This window comes from Epinephelus lanceolatus, chromosome 23, assembly GCF_041903045.1.
Source record: "Epinephelus lanceolatus isolate andai-2023 chromosome 23, ASM4190304v1, whole genome shotgun sequence".
Lineage (NCBI taxonomy): Eukaryota > Metazoa > Chordata > Actinopteri > Perciformes > Serranidae > Epinephelus > Epinephelus lanceolatus.
Genome location: NC_135756.1, coordinates 28489324 through 28510072, shown reverse-complemented (window position 1 = coordinate 28510072; position 20749 = coordinate 28489324). Strand labels below are relative to the sequence as shown.

Sequence of the window (20749 nt, the reverse complement as noted above, 5' to 3'; positions counted from 1 at the left end):
AGGACTCTTGTTTTATGGCACTGAAGGATTTAAAGCACCTGGTATGCCAACACAACACCAGCATGGCTAAGTGCTAATGACACTGAAGACAACACAGCTGCTGGTACTGCTTAAGTCAGTTCATATGGCTATTTGAAGGGCTTTTATGAACAAATCAGTATAGATTCCAACCATGAGCCATTGGTTTGTGAACTCTTGTTTCGAGGCCCAAAGTTCGGCAATTCGGCTATCGCCATCTTGGTTTTTTTAGAGCCAGAAGTGACATTATTTGGATGAGAGGGTTGAGCTGTAGAGGAGCGAGGGGTGAATCTTACTGATAGAATGCCTTGACACCTTGCAGACAGCCTGTCACTCAAAGCAGCCCTGCATTTAATGATGTGTAACTTTAAGCATTAATCAAAGCATGAAGCGTTGACTTCGGCATTTCAGCAGCCACCGTCTTGGTGTTTTGGAGCCAAAAGTCGGTGGAGCTGCGGAAGAGTGGGGGGTGGATCTGACGGAGCTATAGAGACCAAAACTGCTTTTTGTACCAGACTTTAAGCAGATTTATTTTTGCTATAAAATTGGGCTGTTTAACATTGGAGTCATTGGGGATTGACTTGCTTCTGGAGCCAGCCTCAAGTGGCCATTTGAGAAACTGCAATATTTGGCACTTCCCCATCTGGTTCATTTTTCACCCCTGGAGGTTGCTGTTTGAGTCCAGTGGAAAAGCAGGTCACATTTTTATGCAAATTGTGTCCCCTGGTTCTGAAAAACATGTCAGCAACATCAGCAAAACCACAACATTGGCAACAAATTTAAAATGACACATTGAGCTAAAGCATCTAACCAGGCTTGGGAAATATCTGTGTATGAAATATGATGATAAGATTTAACTTTATTTAAAAAACACAAGACAGAAACCTAAACTAGTTTATCAAGGTTTTATTGGGATCTTAGTTCAAAACTCAAATTGTGATCTATGAATGTAAAGTAGCTTACTTTAATCTGTCTGACCTTAACTTTGAGCTAACTCTTGTGAAGTGGAAATTTGCACAACATTATAAACTGGCATGAAGGCAGATCTGTAAGCACAACATGCCTGGGTGAAATCTTATTTGTGAATACCATCAGAGGCTTGTTTGATCCTTTATAGGTTCCTATATGGGGCCTTTGTTCCACTCAGCAAGACAAGTGTTTGCAGACGGGAAGTGTGTTTGCCCAGAGAGGAATTTTAAAGTCGCTTCAGTTTACTTTCTTTTGATTGTCAGCCGGTGTGAAGCTGTGTTGTCTTGCTGTGGTAAACGCTGCTAATCCACCAACACCACACTGCATAACACAAACTTTCCAAATCAAATGCAAATTAAAATTTGACCTCCAGGCTGGATAGCTTGTGTGTGGCCCTGAAGATTTATGTTTGTTGGGATCATATCCCTGCAGGAGCTGCAGCAGATGCCGAGGCAGCTGGTTACTTTAGCCACAAATTGAATTCATCCTCTGGGTATCGCAACCTTCACTAGGTGTCTATCTCCTCTCCTTACTTCCTACTTGCTCATTTCACAAGTGTTGAGGAAGTGACTGAAAGATCCTTTCTGTTTTCCCAGAAACATTTTGAAGTGCATGTTTAATTTGGAGCTCTTTATTTTGATGCACTCAACTCAAATATTTGCATAACAGCAGTTGATGGAAATGCACATTAATTTGCATTTTCTTCTGCATATTTTTTTTAAATTTGTTTAACGTTTGAGCTAAATTTGGATGTAAACCTGAGTGCTGCTGGCAGGAGAGTTGAGTCTTTACTCAGGTTCTCTGCAGAAGCGTTAATCCTCTGTCCCTGCTCCCTTTTAAGGGTAGAGAGAGACAGAGAGATGTATGGCAGCAGGAGGTGGCTGCTGAAACAATGTAACAGATCAAACCCTCCTCCTCCTCCTCTTCGTCCCAGGTCTCTGATGAACTTAGCAGTCCAGCAGCTTGTGTTCAAGCCTTGGTGGAATTTCCCGCAGCCTGATGTGACTGTCGCTGTCAGCAGGAGCTGCACATACACTCTTAATTCCTCTCTTTCACACACTTTCTCCATCCTTCTGCTCTCCTGTTTGTTTACTTGCCCCCTGATGGGATGTGGTTTGCATTTGCGGTGTGTGTCTCTCAGTGTGTCTGTGGATGTGAGCCCTGTGTATTTGTGTGCATATGCTTCTTTTTTTGCAAGCAGGTTTAGTGGTACTTTCCCTATGACGGCTCTCTTCTTTTTTTTTTTTTTTTTTTTTCGATTTTGCACTTTACGGCTTCTCATCACGGAGAAAGTCGCTGAAGGGAAACCACAACTGATAGAAACTTCTGAGAGGCGGCGTCTTTAAAGGAGCAAATGTCCCTCTTCCAAGAAAAAGAAAAAGAGCGGGAGAGAAATGCTTTTAATTGTGAGCAGCGTGTGAGGTAAATGAGGGGAAAATGGGATTATTTCATCATGAGAAACAAGTTTTATGAGGGAATTCCTTGGGAAATGTCTACCATTCGAGATGCTGAGAAGCCTGTGCTAGTTATAGAAACTTCATCTGCACAAAATCTGAAGATGTTAAAGTTCTGCCGCGCAGTTTGACAGGAGGTACAGTGCAGATACACCTCAGGAAAAACACACCTTTACCACTTTATTATGGACTTTACATCTGACTACTTCTTGGCATTAAGGGACTCTTTTTTAAGTTGTAGACCCCCCATCCTCATGGAAGATCTTACATTTCTCAGGGGATTTTCACCATTCAAAGTCCTTCATGCTTCTCAGGCCTGCATTGCTTTTTTTCTTTAAATCCAGGGATAACAAGAAAAGTTTCAGGCAGCAGAGCAGCAGTTAGTGTCTTTATATGGGCTGGTACAGATTTTTTCAGGTCCCAGAATCTCAACTCAAGCCTAGCAGGAATAAAGATGTTCTTCCACGGCTGTCTGTGGAAATTTGTATCAAACGTACCCTCCGCACAGTGGGAAGAACCAGATCTCTTTTTTACTTCATGTCATTTTCCAGGTGCTGTCTGCTTCTTAGAGAGAGAGGTCTGGAAGGAAATCCTAGAAAGTTCGGTGACTGGGGGGGGGGAAATACATGCGTGAAGTTTTAAGGTATACTTGGGGTATTTGAATGAGTATTTCCAGGATAGAGTTTGGCCCTTAAACCTTCACAGCTTCTTCCATCCTCGAGTTCATGAGAAAAATTGATCCATTCGCATACGAAAGAACCTGATTCTTTCTGTAGAGTCTTGCTTCCATGGGGCAAAGCACTTGGAAGCCCAATGTGATTCACATCTTTCGTTTTTCGGCGCCCGGTGAAACCGCAGCAGCTGTCGAGATCAGTCTGTCGCCCGCCAGACAAAGCGTCGCTTATCAGTCGGCTTATGGGCTCTAATGAAAGACAAAGCGGCTGTTAAGAGGGTTAGGTGACAATACAAAAGATTATACGACACGCTGCTCTTCCGGGTTTAGAAACATAGTTGGGAAAGTGAACCCACCTGTTACTGCAACTGTCTTTATTCAGACTCAGTTCATAGTAAAAGTCATTCATTTTAAGTTCTGGAAAGGTTCTGTTTTGAGATTGTTGGGACTTATGTTGAGTGTGCTTTGTCTTTCCTAGTATTTTGTTTGTTATCTGTGTTTAAGTATTCCAGGAACTTGTGGCATTTTCATTTCTACGTGCTTCTTACAAAAGTTCAAATGAGAAAAGTTCCAGCAGACATCTGAAAGATTGTGCATTGTCCATAATTTGGGGATTTGTCAGTGCAGTCTTTCACATTAACACATATTTCGTCTTCATGTCAAAGTGTTTGCTGGGATCATTTATGAATCCCATGGAGAAAGATCACAAACATTGTAGTTCTCCGTCCCACCCCGAGTGCCAAAGCTTGATGAAATATTTGTGTTTGAGTAGCGGAGATGTGCAGGGAGCGGGAAGTGTTTGGACAGCGCTCCCTGGCAGAGCATTAACCACGGACTGAGAGGCAGAGCAGTGCGCTGCATAGAGAAGAAGTCAGGTTAGAAATGACTGTCAGGATGAAGTAGTCTTCAGAAGCAGAGCCAAAAGTGCAACTGTCTCAATGAACAAATACAAAACTTCAGTTGTTTCTTGAAGTTTGGGACTTGAACTTATGAAGTTACATCAGAGTGATCCATGTTAGACATTAAAAAGTCCTGCGAGTTGAGTCTTTGCTACTGTAATTCATGATTTGCATTACTTTGGATTTACTGTACCAAAAGCTGTTAAACCTCGCCGTGTTGGATATGCACACACACCTCCTCTCTGTCTCTATTTCTTACACACACATTGACAGGATGTTTTGTTCTGTCGTTACAGATTTACACAGACTGGGCCAATCACTACCTGGCCAAGTCTGGCTGTCAGCGCCTCATCAAGGACCTGAGCCAGGACGTCACCGATGGAGTCCTGCTGGCACAGATCATCCAGATCATAGGTAGGCATCCAAATATGCGCCCACGCCTGTGTCTACTGTTTCTCTATTATCTACCTCTTCATCTATTATTCCATCATCTATCTCTCATCTTCCTCCTACAGCTTTCTGTTTCTCTTTGCGCTCGAGTAATTAAGTTTACACCTAAAATACATTCAATTGTAATATAATGGGATAATCATCATGACATATTTCTGTTACCAAAGCAGTATAATGTCTTACATCATGTGGAACTTCAGTGTTTAGAAAGAATATTAATAAAGCAAAGAGGAATAAATCCATGTCTTATCAGTAGTGATAAAACACTGCATGTCTATAATTCATTCGTTCTATCTGGTAGATGAAGCGACCACCCACCCACCCACACACACACACACACACACACACTCTATGTTTGGTCTTTGTTGTGGTGAGTTGGAGGGAAGCTGTTCCTCAGTCTGATATTTGGGCCAAATCGCAGCAGCTCTCTCTTGTTTTGGGTGCCGCGGCAGCAGAGATCTATGACTCTGACACCCTGGGGTGCAGGGGAATGTGTCTCGGATTGGACCCCAGAGAGAGTTTACTTCTCTTTCTGTCTCTCTTTCTGTCTGTCTCTCTCTTTCTCTCCTCTTTAATGTCTCTATGTCTCTCTTCAGTTCCGTCTGTCTCTTTCACTCCCTCACAGTGGAACTTTTTCTAGGTCTCTGTCTCGTCTCTCTCCCCCCTCATGCCTTTCGTTCCTCTCTCTAATCTTCCTTTCCCTTTTTCTCTTGCCTTCCACTTAACTAACAGATTACAGTAACGTGATTACACCCTGTCAGCAGACTGGTTAGGAACGTTTTGGTGCAGCAGCTGGAGGTGGTGGGAGGCAACCATCCTACACCAGAAAGGAAACATGCGTCTTCAAGTGCCTCTGAAGCTGGTTACCAAGTTATTTGCCTAATGCAGCACTTCCAGTGCATGGCACCAAATGACTCTACTCATCTCAAGTTATTCTTCTATGGTTTTGGTTGCATTTCAGTCAGGGCTCCAAGCAAGCTGAGCCAATTCTAAAAGGTAGAATTAAAACACTGCAGACCACTGATTGTTCAGAGAGAACCATCAATAGAAAAGCCACATGTGTGGCACGGAACTTCCTCCATAAACTCCCATTTTTTTATATGGCCATGCCACCATCAATAGCAGCCACAATATCTTATTCACGACCAAGATTTTTAAAAAATGGAAGCCCAAAACTACACCATACACTATGTACACTATGTCATACAGTTGACAAAGTGCAAACAATCCTCTTGGTTTCGGATGGAAGGATTCAGCAAGTGGTGCTTTAGAGATGTTTTCAGTGCAGTTTCATGAGTCGTTTCTAATACCGATCAGCTGAGAACCTGCCTGCACTGACAGGATACCATCTGCAGTGGAAGATGAAATAGAGAAAAGGACCTGGTACCAACAGTCGAGCAGAGCCATGCAGTGGAAATTAGGTACAACACTGACCTCACCAGAAAAACAACCACACGCTCAAAATAATACTTTTTTACTACCTTGGGCGTCTACATACAGAGAGGTGATTGCACGTTTGTTGGCACGTAGAGTCCACATGTACAGCCTGCGTAGTCATGAATTTTGGGCTGTGTGTGGATGAGTTGCCCTTGTAGGCATGCGCAGCTGACGAAATGTATGTCACCTGGACTCTTACTGCCACACAGATTAGCAATGATTGGGTTCAAATGCCCAAAATGACCTATGTTTACTTACTGACAAGGACCTCTTGAGGTTATGCAAATTGCAATAGTTGTGAGAAGCAAAGATGGAAGCAGCGTGACATTGAAGGTCTGAAAAATCTGTTAGGGAGGAGATCAGGGTGTATGGATGGGTCAGCGTGAGGGACTTTTTCACTGCCTCTTGAGGCGAAATTGTTTTCATCTTGGAGCCCACTGGCAATCAGTCTAAAAAAGATTTAGCATCTGAGGACAATCTGTTTTAGAGGTTCCGGAGTTGCCAGTGGACATCTGGGCCAGAACTTCCTCCTCCGTGTGCTCGTCAGTGTCTACAGTCTAATAAGAAACTTGAGCCATGAGAATGGAGTTGACAACTAGTTTCTATAAACAGAAGCTAATAAAAAAAACTTGATTGTTGTCAGAAGATAGAAAAATGGTTTTGAGATTTTGTTTCAGTCAATGCATTCCACCTCTTTTGCTCTCTACACAGACTGCTTTTTTGCATGCAACCAAAGCCTGCTCAGAAGTGATTGGTCAATACCATTCACACTGCAAACTGAAACGAGAACGCTTTCGATATCAAAATATTATACCGCTCCTACAGATTCTGGACACATGCAGATATCTATCTATAGAGAAAAACAAACAGTCAGCGTTGGTTTCATACAGTTTTAAATCCAACCCTGATCATAGAGGTGGGACACAACCGTGATATGCACTAATTGTACACATGCCAGATCATAAATTGGTCATATGGAGTCAGTAAATGCCTCCAAACTGACTGCTTATTGAACCCATTATCAATCGCATGGTAATAAATAATGACTAATTTTGCAACAGCACTGGCTCTTACGCAATTTGAGCTCTGTGTGTTTTCAGACACATTTCTCTCACGCATTCTTTTTCTTCTTCTTAAGTCTATTGTCTTTGCTCTCTCTCTCTCTCTCTCTCTCTCTCTCTCTCTCTCTCTCTCTCTTTCTTTTTCTTTGTGTCTCCATTACTGTTCTGATCTCTACTCTTTCTGGGACTCCCTCTCTCTGTTTATCACACTCTCGCAAACACACACACACATAAACACAAACACAATTTCCTCTCTCTTACATACGCTGCCTTTCTCACTGATGCTGCTTGTCTCCCTAAATCTCTCTCATTTTTTTTTAACCCGTGACTAACTTCCTTACTCTCTTGTTCTCCCCAACTTCTCTCTCCCTCTCTCCCTCTCCCTGTTGGATGAAACTTTACCCTCCCCGCTCGCAGACAATGAGGCCAAGCTGGCCTGTCAGTAATTCTCTGGCGGCAGCTGACGAATTAGGCAGCTTTGCTTCCCAGACCTTTCCTGCATCTTTCTGCACCCACACACGCATACACATGCACATACACATACACATGCGTGTACATACATACACACACTCCCCTATGCTAACCTCAGCAGAGGTTTCCTGCTGGATTTGTGCACCTGAACTCAAAAGTCATTGGACGTTGGGATGTTAAAGTTCAGCATGGGAGGACAGTAAACATCTCGTTTCTTCATTTCCTCTCTCACGCAGCGAATGAGAAGGTGGAGGATATCAATGGCAGCCCCAGGAGCCAGTCGCAAATGGTGAGTGTTTCAGCCTTACTTTTGTATTCAGCTTCATTCATTTTTCAGTGCACTGCTGTGTAAGAGAGAATTATCTGAAGTACTGACTGCTCTACTGTTAAGCTGTAATGATGTTTCACATGTGTAGCAACAGTAATGAACTTTCTAGACTACAGGGATTACAGGCAGTTAGTATTGACATGCAGAGATCACACTACATTCAGGTGATGCCCTCATCCACAGCTACTGGCAACAGCTTAACATCCCCTGACCGTCAATATTACAAACCTGTGATTGAAAATGCATTCCTGAATCACCTGGTAAGAGCTGGGGAGTAAAAAAAATGTACCCTGCTTGTTCTCAAGATTCTGTTTTGGATCCATTGATCAAGACATTAGACTAAGTTACAGCTTTACACATTACTCCAGTTATGCAAAGTAACTAAGTACATTTACTCAAGTACAACTGTAAGATACTTGTCATTTACTTGATTATGTCCAGTTTTTGCTTCTCTATAATTCTACTTCACAGCATTTCAGAGGGACATATTGTACTTTTTACTTCAACACATTTGTTTAACAGCTGCTGTGACTATGTCCCTTTTTGGATTTAGATAATCAAATGAGCTGCTATAATACAATGCATTGTTAAACCAGTGGCTCCCAGCTTACTTGACTTGTGACTCCGTACAAAGCAGTGTCTGTGTGGGGTGTCTTGTCAGATTTGTCTGAGTTGTTAGCAGTGCCAGCAAAGAGAGATTCTCCCTCTTAACTTCTCAGATGGTTTAATTTTAATTAACTGTTTGAAACCCGCAAAGACAAATTATCCAATATTTCACAAAGTTTAATTTAAATTTAATAATGATTATAGATTTATGGAGCAAAATCTTAACGTATTTATTTCTTTTTTAAGCCCTGTCAGTTATTTTGTGACTCTTTAGATGTATCCTGTGACTTTTGAGTTGGCCGACCCCTTGGTTGGGAACTACTGGACAAAGCTACCTAAGTTCTACTCCACATTAACACAAGTATTTCTGAGATTGAATTTTTTTTTTTTTTTTTTTTCCAAAAAAAAAAATCCATTCCACACAAGCAGTGTTTTAAAAGAATCTCAGTTCAACACAACTGAAGAGCTGTCAAGAGTATGACAAACCCATAGGCAGCAACCCAACCCTCATTGCATGTTGGCCAGTGATGGAATAAAGTAGAAAAGGAATATCTGCCAATCAGAAGCTTAAAAGAGCTGTTACCAAAAGGCTACCTGGAGAAGTGACCTCTGTAACATACTCTCACACCTCTGTTCCTCAGTATAGGAGAAGAGTACTTGTACATATATGTGTAAACATGTAAAAAGTCCTGTTAGCAAGGTTGGAACCAGCACTTTCTTGTCCATGTCCGCCACCATCCTGCACAAAATGTCACCTCATTTTTAGTGCCTTGGATGACAGCACATACTCTGACTTTAGGAACCAAAAATGAAGTTTTCTCTATCTACATGCCGCACTGAAAACATCATCACCTTGGACAGTTTTAGAAAAGGAAGGTCTGTTTTCAGTGACCTAAAACGCAGCTTGTATGTGGCCAAAAGTCTATGCTACTTATGCATTGATGCATCAGTATAAACAATGCAGTAGTTTACAGCAATGTCACATACCTTGGTCATTTTCCAGCAAAATGTGTCTGTTTCATTGTATTATATGATAATATCTTTGTACTTTTACTTCAAGGAATACTTCACCTGCAAACTGACCATTTGTATATCAAATACTCGCTGCATGTTGCCTTGAATTTATGTAGAAAACTCAGATTTTACTGCATGCCTTTACTGTGAACAGAGAATCAAAAAAAGGCAACATTTTTAATGGATTGAAGTCAATAAGTTCAACGTTTAACAACAGCATATCTATATCAAAACATCAGTTTACAAACTCTCACACAACTCGTGCAATGTTATCCAAGTCTCATTTATCCAGTCGTGTCCTAAATACTTCGCAAAAACATGCATATGATCAAGAATGTTACCTTTTTGGATTCTCCGTTCGCCACGGAGGCATGCCTGAAAAACAAAGTTTTCTTCACAAATTCAAGGTAACACACAGTGATCATTTGCAGGTGAAGTTTTATGAGTTTGAGTGCATGTAAGTCTTTTAATGAGGTATTTTTACATAGTTGTACATTTATTCAAGTAGAGGATCTTAGTACCTCTTCTAACACCGACCATGCACCCTCACCTGGGACCACCTTAATGAGCACCTTGTACTGATTCACAGTCAGAGAAAGTTTACAGTGGTCAGAAGGGACAAAATTTTAAAGCACACAAAGACTGAACCCTGTAGTGTATCTATATGAGGTTACATATCACAAGACAGTGTCACAGTTGAAATCGATCATCTACCAAAGACAAACTGTCACTCGTTGCTTTACATGTTAACTGCACACCATGATTGTAATCAGCCAACGGTAACGACTGTTTGCAAACCATCATCATCTTTACTACTCAGAGAGGTGATGACTGTACTAACCACATCACCACTTAACCAAAAACACAGTAGAGCCCCGAAAAGTTCAACCCCTGGCCTACTGTACTTGACTTAATATGCCGCTTTCAATCATCTGTATATCTGGCTGCCATGCGGCTGAGCGATGCTGGCGGTGTCGTTTTCCCCTCTGTTAATGAGATGACGGGCTGTATAACCGCTGATTGTCGTCATTGTGAGATAATTGCCCCTCACTTTAACTAGAGTTGACTAAGTGTTTATGCAGTGTTGGTTTGCCCTGGCATCTGCCCTCCTGCCATTAAAAGTGACTAAAGCTGTTGAGCTGCTTTAGTAAGACACTGTGGGCGAGGAGTGTGTGTTCGGTCCTGAGAGCGTGTCAGTCTCTTAGCTATTTTCTTTAAGCTGTGTTATGTGTACGTACGGCTTACTGTGCAGCTTTTTTACATTTATTGGAGCAGTTTCTCCCTGCACCATACACATTGTCCTCCTGTTATATGTCAGTATTTCAGTGTTTCTGCTGGTTTGTAGAGAAGTCAGTAGATTTGATGAATTCTCTAAGGAGTATCAGGGGAGTCTTTCCAAGAGTCCCATCAGTGAAATAAAGCAGAAAGTGTTTTACTACTGCTTTCACACGTTCATCACAGTAATCAGCTTTTTTCCTCCATGGTAAGTCCAGCTGCAATAGGAGCAGACTGTGCACTTTGTTAGAAAAACAACATTACAGAAGCAGGAAGGAAGAAAATATCAAGGTCATGTCAGTCCCCTAATGTCACTGTGGGACCTCAAAGTGTCAAAGCCTGTTGTGGAGAAATAAACTCATGTGCATTTATTTATATAATTTGTCACATTAAGTAATTCTAGTCCTGGCTGGAAACAGCTGAGTCCAGACTGACGCACTCGTCGCTAAGGGCGAGCAGCAAGCAGCACTGCAAGCATGTGGCTTGATATGCCAGCAACCTCTGTGTGGGTTTGTGTGTGTGTGTGTATGTGTGTGTGCAGCTTGCTCTTTGTCTCAGTCACTTACTAAGCCCATTGATCCACCACCTGCTCTGACCACGGAGGGTCCGGCCAGCTTGGGAAACTGAAGTTTGAGGAAGCACGGTTGCTTAAAGTGTGGGCGCAAAGGAAGGAAACATCTGACACATACAACAACACATAACATCCACAAAGACAGCCAGCCAGCAAAACCAATGTTTGGAAAAACCATGTACTGTCAAGAAAGCGATCTTATAGGGCATCTGTGAGAGGAATATTTTCATAGTGATTTGGTAGCCATGGTAACACATGTACACAGCAGTGCAGATATTTTTCTTAATCAATAAGGACTTGAAAAGGAGTTTAAAAGATGTGTGCTTGTGTTCTGCTTTATTTTGCGAATGCTTAATTAACAAATAAGTGATGCATAGTAACCATACAGCAACTATCTCTGTTACTGTCAGTGAAACTTCTATTTGGTCCTGTTTTTGGTTGTAATCATTCATAAAAGGAGGTTGAGTTGCGACACATAAACTGCAGCATGACTTGCTGTCAGTCAGCAGAATTTGATTTCCACTGCTTCCATGTGGCGCTGATGATGCAAGATGACAGTTGCCAAAACTGACTTTTCAGTCTATGTGACTTAAAGGTAAACTATGTAGGATCGTCGATTACTGTTTGTAAATGCACTCGCCAGTGAAAGTGAAAGCCAACCCCATTGGTGTTTCGTAACGTTATATTTGATTTTTTTTTTTTTTTTTTTTTTGGCATTTTGTTACCTTAACACCTTCTGTTTACAGTCTGGCACCTGACCATGATCAGTCTATACAGTGTTTTTAGGAAAATCCTGCATTGTATACCTTAAATGTATACATTCAACACATTCTCACTCCCAACTTATCAAGACTTAGTCAGTGGCCCTACACTTCAAATCATGACACTCTAGGTACCCCTCTAGCGTCACTTGTGGGTGTGTCAGTTTCTTTTAGTTAAATGCATACAATGTGTTTTCAGAATAAACTTCCAGCTATTGTTTAGCAACCAAAACTGCTTGGTTAGGGTTAAGAAAAGATCATGGGTCGGGTTAAAATAAGCAACACATTCTCACTCCTACCTCGTCACATATTGAGGTTTTGGTCATGGACTTTCCACGTCCACATACGACGTGCAAGGTACTCTTTGCTTGTGCTTTGCTTGTTGACGTTCTGGGACACCGTATCAAGTTCTGCCTGTTACATGCTTCTTTCAAGATACACTTCCGTTTTCACAGGAAATAAATGCACTACGTCAGTACAGCACCACGGATTGACTTTTTTTTTTCTCCCCTTCAACAACAAACACATCGTTGGGTTTAGGCAAAATATAACAAACAAACAAAAAAAACCCCACAGAGTTAGGTTTAGGCAACAAAAACACACGGTTAAGTTTAGAAAAGGGTTAAGTGCAACACACACCGCTGCCATACGCCACACGTCAAAACGCCCGCCTCCATTATATTCTATGAACAAAGCCACACTGGCGCTGGCTGACGCGCCGCACCGCTCTGCTTCAGCCCACTGCTCTAATTCCAGCGCGGCCGGTGCTGCAAGAAAAGCCTTTTATGTACGTTTCGGCTACCGTAGTATCAACTCTGGTTGTTAAAATTTTTAATAAGACAATTTTGATAAGAAATTCACCTGTGAAATCCAAGTTGTTGTTGCCTCAAAGTTTTTCCTCTTCTTCTTCCCTTACTAGCAGTTGGCAACTAGTGTAGGTACAGCCACCTAGCGGGCTGGGGTGGGAAATACACTTTAGTGTCGACAGTGCCGCTGTGTACTGCTGCCAATGTGTGTTGGGGGGGCAGCACTTGACGGCCACAGCGCCGCGCCGGCGGCAGTGTGTGCTGCACTTTAGGGTTTGGCTTTAGAATGTTATGAGACAATAACGCCGCTCTCTTGGGTGAAAGTTGATGTTTGTTGAAGCGAAGTGTTGAGAAACAGTGTTCTCCTGTGTTTGTTTGACCCATCCAGCACCCCAACCTCAGACTGCAGGGAGGACCCTTTATTCTACATCAGTTGCTCTGAGAGTCTACTATTGCTGTAGATGGGTTTACATCGGAATTAGTTGAAAGCCCGGGTGCGTCTCATACAGATGGTAAATGGTGCCTTGCGTGTGGGTATCATGCACCTGGGGGTGTGACAAATGATTAGTATTTGACGACCTGGGAGTAAGTACGGGTTGTTACAGCTCTTAGTTCATTTGTAAAAAGTTAGCATAAACATGAACCAGACCAGAATTATAAGCCAATGTTGTTGTTTTTCCCCCTTGGCCAGACCAGACCCAATGAACTAAACGACCCTAAGAGACCACGGTGATGACACATGAACATATTGCTCTCTAAGTGCAAAACTATTTTGTTAGGGTAGTTTATCCCATGGGCTTGAACACTAATATCCATCAGAAACTTTAGTTACTTACTGACAACCTTCCCTCTGTCCCGAGAGTAACTGAAGCTATTTTTTAACTTTTGGCTGCATATTGACAACGCTAGCTGTGAATTTTGGAAACCTGCCACCGTCCACCTAGCACCTGGAGCTTAAACTCCTTGGCCAGGGACATCACAGTAGCAGCAGCTGTCAGTGGTGGGGCAGATGAGTCTGATTTACTTCCTCTGTGCAGATTTTTCCCCCCCTTTTGGGACTTGAAACAGTGATCCTGCAGTCACAAGCCTGTTTCTCTAAGTGGTGGGTCGCTGCCGGCCTGGTGAGTGGACTGAGGCCAACTGAGCAGCTGCTGGAAGCTGAGGAGCAGAAAGCATCACGGCACCAGCATCTGCAAGCTTTACAGCTAATCTACATGCGTAATGCACCCTTTTTCTCTAGACCCGTGTTCACAGTGCAAGAGATCCACAAGTCAGTTGAAGTTCTGTCATTTCCTGCAGGGCTAATCCAACAGAAAAACTTGGCCAATGTGTGGATAGTCAGTGAGAGTAATGGCCAAGGAAGGTCTGCTATGGCTTTTCACAGACATCTGCCACCAGCAGACAATTCATCCATACCCTTTATTCTTTCCAAAGTTTTAGTTTATTTGTTTTTGTTTTAAAATGTGCCAGTTGCATCCATCACTTAAATGAACGGAAACATTAAGTGATGCACCAATTATTGGATGCAGATTGGTATCTGCTGATATTCGCCTTGTTGACTGCCATTAGCCTATTGACAAATGAGGTGACATTTGCTGATGGCAGTGGCCAATGTTTTTAATTGTTTACATACATTTTGTGCAAGCTAAAAAGCAGTGCTTCATGACTCATGTCATCCCCTCTTCCCGGGAACAATTGAAAACATGTTTGGGATGAACAGAGATCTTCAACTGGACGACGTCGGGACAAAATGATGCAGTAAACTCACTTTTCACGCGCCACCCTGTTGTTTCCCTGATAATGCTACATTATTAACAACAAATCTGTGTTGACATCAGCAGGAGGAGAGCTAGTTAATGTTAGCTGTTAGCAGCCAGTAGCTGGAACTAACTGTTGACAGAGATTGCATTAAGTTACATGATAAGGCGTTCAAGCTCTAGTTAGTAAAAACTAGTATTGGGCGAAGTAGTGAAGGACTTTAGACCAGTTATGTTATTTTTCATAATTAAGATTTATTTGATTTCCCGGCGCAAAAATGGGAATGAATAACAACATAAACAAAATAAACCACAACAAAGACCAACACATTGGTGTCGGCTATCCTCCAATTTGTCATTTTAAAGTGTATCAGCACACAGTTTCACAATTGGTGCATCCCAAATAGCATTGAAAGTATTTTATATTCATTTTGATGACTGGTCAGATTGAGCTGGGTAATCTCTACATTCAGTGGCAGATCTTCCTACAGAAGACATAGGCAGCCACCTAGGCACAAAAGAAGTGTTCTTTGACATTGAAAAAAAAAAAATCAAACACATGGGAACCCTTCACCAAAGAGCTAATGCTAACAGTCTTGCCTAGGGTCCTGAATGTGCTGGGTCTGGCACTGTCTACATTTGCTGTTTATTTGAACTCAGCCAGCCAGCCAGCCACTCCACTGCCTCAATTGGCACCTGAATACTGATTGTCATACATTAAATGGTCTATAGACCTTATAATTATAAGGCCATAGGGTATCACCTTTGACTACTCAGAGGGCTCATGGGAAATGCCAAAGAACTGGAGAGGTATGAATTTATAGCTTCCCCAGTTTTCCCTCCTCTACTTGCTCTAATTTGCTCTCATCAGGAACAGTATGTAAAAGAGTCTGACCTTTGATCTCCTCACTGTTACAGTGTATAATAAAAGCCTGCATATATACTGTGCAGGTATCCTCTATTAATACTAAAAGGTCAATTTTTGGTCACTTAATTGCTAATGTGATGTTGTAGATTAAAATATTGCAGCTTTTAAAATGCTGTCCCATAACTTAATTTGAGTTATACTGGAAATAATGTAATAAAAAGGAGTTATAGTTACACCACCACACATTAACTATCGGCTTGTTATTCCTCACTTATATCCCTCCAATCCCTGCTCTTACTCCTTTTAATACTGCAGATTTCCTTTCTTAATGTTTCTCTTGAGGTTAAATCAAACGTGTAGCAATCTACAAATGTCAGACCTCTACTTTCAGGACTGTGCAGTAGTTGCTTCCACTAATGGAAGAATAAGTATTTTTCTTTTGCATTTCCTGGAGGCCTCATTTCATGTAGATACATGTACATTGTTAATGCAAATGGGATTCCACACATTCAAGGCTTGGTGTTCTCAGCGGTCAGACTGGTCAAAATTGCGAACATGCCCATTTTTTTCCCAGCAGAGCTTGTGGCCGGTGTGTTTCAGGGACATAGTTTTGGTTGGATTTATTGGTGTAGGAACTAATGATTGCTGGGAATTTGTTCCTGAATTTGGGAAAAGGGCTTGTCTACAGAACCGTACCCTTGACCACATATTTGGTCCCGGAAGGAACCATCTGCAACCACTGAGCGAGCCAGTGAAGATGATGAGAACAAGGAAAGACAGGAGCGTGGTAGAAGGGGCTTTCAACTCAGCAGAGATTTGAGTCTGGTTTTGTATGTTTCCACTGGACTGAGTACCTCTCTTTCTGCTGTTTTATAGCTTTGTGATAGTAGATAAGAGTAGAGGCAGAAAGTGTAGAACATGGATTTTATTCAGCGGCTTGAGAGTGATGTGAGGCAGCTTTGGAGACTGAAAGAAGAGGGGTCCCTTCCAGCTATGGTATTATTGCACATGCATGGTAGTATTTATTAATTATGGGGTGCTTGATGGGCTTCTTTGCCTGGGGCCCCCCGGGAGTCTAGGATTGCCACTGCCTCTCCTATCACACTTCTTGCTATGGCCCTCAACTCTTCTGGATTACTTGTATACCTGCATTGGATGGATTTGACTTTGGGATTTTGGATAAAAGTGTCAGCTAAATACATGTGATGTAAAACTATAAATACATTCTGTGGATTAAGGGTCCCACACAGATGTTTGTGTGAAGCCTTCAAATGTCTCACTCACCTCAGAGCACACTCTGCAGTCCCTCTCCCATGTAAAACCTCACGCCCTCTGACAGTGCAGTTTCCGCGTAATTGTACAGACATCCAAAGGAATTATATGCTCACCCAGGTTTTTGAATGGATTGAAGGATTTTTATTTTTTTTTGCTTCTCAGAAGAATCGTGCTTAAACACGAGAGCGGCAGGCGGAGGACCCAGAAGAGGCCCATTCAGCAGAAAATATTAAAGCCTCGCAACACTAATCCTCCTCATTATAGACAGACATCATTAGCAAACCAGAGAGCACTTCCCTGCAATACGATGACTGTGCAGTTTTACTTTCTGAATGTGTGAATGTGTATGTGTGTGTGTGTGTGTGTGTGTGTTTAGCTTCTAGCGACCTCAGCAAAGGATGTCAGGGAAAAACAAACACTGTCAAAATCTTACATGAATGCAAAGATGCAGAGATGCAACATCTGTCAGCAGAACAGGGCAGGGAAGGAGAGATTACATCAAACTCCTCACCATTTTAAAGTCAACCCTTTGTTGCTGCTTTTCATTTGTGGTATTGGATTTTTAAAGTGTGTCATGGATCATATTTAGATCAGCTGAATACAGCCTTGGCTCTTGTCCCAATCCAGTTTGATTTGACAATTTAATTTCTCTGGCTGTCGATTTGCATTGAGGGAGCATTTGTGTGAAATAGTGATACAGTTTGTCAGATTTTGGTGCACCACATATCTCAAGGTAAATCAGTTTATGTTACATTGGATTGTTGGATGGATACACCATGGCATGCACACTCATTTGTGAATAAATTGTTAATCAGTTATAGCAGTGTCAGAAGTAAGATGGTTTCAAATGAGGAAGAAGCTCTGGGAAGGTTTTGTAATAGAAATATAAAGGACAAATAAATCAGTGCTGAGTGCTTTTCTGTGTTATACTTTTTTCTTGTTTCGTGTGTGTGTGTCAAGATGTAATGGGAACAGCAATTTTTGGTCCATCACTGCAGCCTAGCAGTGAAACAGACCGCAATGTAACCACTACATGTGTTTGTTTGGCATGCTTAGATTACTTGTTTAAGTGTCTGACACACAGGATCCCTACAGATACAGACCTGAACCAGAAACACCCCAGAGATTACCATCACCAAAATCACCAGACTCCATTTAAATAATCAGAAAATTTTCACATCTAACTAGGTGAATTAAGGGCTGATTTCAACCAAATCAGATTTGGTGATAATTGGAGCAGTGGAAATATGAACCAAGATGTTTTTTGTGACGTTTATTTTGTTTCTGTCGACTTTGAATGATGTGTGTTTTACAGTGATAAAATTACTGTTTATTTAAACAGAGTCTGGTGGATTTGACAATTGCACTATCAGCACTGTTTCTGGTTTAACAAAAATGATCTTTCTCTTTCACAAAATGTCTATATCTTAAGGCATCCTTTCCATAGTGTTGTCAGACTCTTAGAATAATAATCTAAGCCTATTAGTGGCAAAAACAAGTACTTTCAGTGGATATAAATTTATGGTGCACACATGCCCCGTATGGTTCGCCACTGCCATCTGCAGCAGTCTCGCTCTTTACTGGACCAATCTCAAACACTGTTGTTCCCATTAGACGCTAAGACACAAACACATAGGAAAATAGGGTCCAGGTTGAAAAATACCAAACTTACCCTTTAAATGAAGTTAAAAGTTCAAAGCAGCAAAAGGCAGAACTTAAGTGCCACACTGTAACATCATAATGCAATGAACAGTGAGACAGTAGCTTTTTTGTGCATTTGATTGGTGATGCAGTTGTTACCATGTTAACAGTTGCTAATTTGCAGTGAATGCAAAGTGCAGCTGAGGCTGATGGGAATGTCATTAGTTGTGCTGGTATTTGGTTATAGACCAAGGTGTTGGACAAATTAAAAATCAGACCTCATAATGGCGCTAGAGGAAGAGAGAAGGAGTCATAAAAGTCATTAGGATTCATCCTGAGGGAGACATGAATGTCTGTACCCAATTTCATGACAGTGGCAGTCTCAACCAAGTTGGTGGACACACTGACAAACTGACATTGCCTTTTGCAAGCATGGCTAAAAATGACCACACTACATAGTCAGTATCTATAAATCTTTCAACTTAACTGAACAAACTTATTCGGAGTGGTTACTAATTTCCACTTATACTAGAATAGCAGCACTGTTCAGAGTTTGGCCTTAGAAGCGGGCTTGGTGTGCTGCTTTTGAGGCCTAATTGAGTCTAGGGTTTCTTGGAGACTATAAAAGTCCGCCAGTCTCATCTGGGCCCCATCTGTTGGCAGCCTGCACACCAGCTTGACAAGAGGACAAACAGCAAGAGCCGCTCAGTACTATGTTCTTCACTGGCCTGATGCTCCATCATCAGCATGGCTCGCCATTAATCTCTCCTTCTAATTGATTGACTTCCTAATTTGAGTCACTGGCCCGGGTTCCTGCAAGGCCAAACCAAGTGGCATCTGTGTGACACGCTTCTTCAGGTCGTTGATTTGAGTACACCAGCCCTGGCTGTCAGGCGACTTACCTATTATGAGAGTCAGTTGGTGTGGAAATACACAGATAAATGGATGATGGGAACTCTGGGCTTCTGAAACATCCCTGATGTCACTGTGCATGCCCAGCGATTGGCAGCGAGTGGCCTAAAGTGGGCAGAGGCAGATGGCAGTTTAGACTGCTGAAACTAAAGCTATACAGGGGGTATTATTCATTCTCTCTTGTTTTTCACAGGCTGGATGCCTTCATGGTAGAGAGGTGAGCTTGTGACCAGAAGCTTTTAAATTCAACTCCCTTGTCAGACAGAAAATCTGGCAAGTAAAAGACAGTCCTCTCTGTCACAGGCAGCAACAGAACAAAATCCTTTTAAAGGAGATTTTGTTCAAAATATTAATTTCCATGAACTATATCAGTGTCATATCAATACATCTCATGTTTTTAGCTAAAAAGCTCCAACAAACCCATTCTAGACTAGCCTAGGAACAAAACAAATCTTCTGGCAGATACCTCTGATTCCCCTCTTGTTCATGAGGTTTTTTGCCCCTACTCTTGTTGACTTACCCTAATATTGTTACCCTAACCCTAAACAATTTCACTTGTCATCCAGTCAACAAAAAGCAATGGGTACACGCTTATCAGAAGAAAGCCATCCTTGGGAAAAAAAAAAAAAAAAAAATGCAGCCTCCCATTCACGCATTTGCGAAACCTAGGATAGCGAAGGCACGACCCACCCAACTCTCCCTCAGATTGGCTGGTCCTCATTGCCTTTGTTGGTTGGGTTGGTTCGGTTTAGGCAAGAGGAGTGTGGTTGGTTAGGGTTAGGGCAAGAATGTAGGAATAAGCCAATCAGAGGCAGAACATGCAGAGTAGGGTTAGTCATGCCTCTGCTATCCTAGGAATTACAAATTTGCCTCCCGTTCAGACAGGTTTGCAGCCAGCCGGGCTCGGGCTGGGCCAGTCACAACTGTTCGTCTAATATGAGGCCTTTCTGAGACAAGCATAAGCGCTGAGAAGAAGCTGAGAGAAGCGCTGTTGAGTGATTTTTGAAAAAAAAAAAAACAAGATGGCTGCAGCTGATGTGGTACTTTCTGTTGAAGTACAACTCATTCACAGACATATTGAAGCTACATTATTACAGCTAACCTCAGCACACTGTAGTCTGTTTACATTTGTCCATCGCTCAGTGCTATGTTACATATTATGTTGCGCTGATTGGTTGTAAGTCTGTCCAATTGCATCAAAAAGTCACTTTGGTCCACGCATTGATACCACCCCTTGGAAATTGTAAACAAACTGAGAACTTTAAGACTGACTTGCATTTGCGATTTCAGGCAATAGCTATTAGCTAATGAGCATAGTGAAGCATTTAGAAAAAATCAAGATATTTCCCTCTGGAGTTAGTGGAGCCTAAAAAAACATCTTAAAGAAGTGAATATTAGACATTCATTCGTCTGTTGGTCATTAGCTTGCTCCATGCAGAATGGCAGCTGTAATTAGCTTGGATTCACAACAGTTAGAATGAATTCCAACAGCAACACAGTCCT

The 20749-nt window shown here is 41.9% G+C and overlaps 1 protein-coding gene across 19 annotated transcripts in view; it reads left to right on the top strand.

Annotated features, from left to right (window-relative positions):
• Positions 1–20749, top strand: part of nav3 (neuron navigator 3) — a 544714-nt gene that overhangs the window by 370680 nt on the left and 153285 nt on the right. For all 19 annotated transcript variants that reach the window (XM_033615269.2, XM_078165210.1, XM_078165209.1 and 16 more), the window contains 2 exons: positions 4310–4427; positions 7669–7721. In XM_033615269.2, the coding sequence (XP_033471160.1) occupies positions 4310–4427; positions 7669–7721 (171 nt within the window). The remainder of the gene's footprint in view (positions 1–4309; positions 4428–7668; positions 7722–20749) is intronic.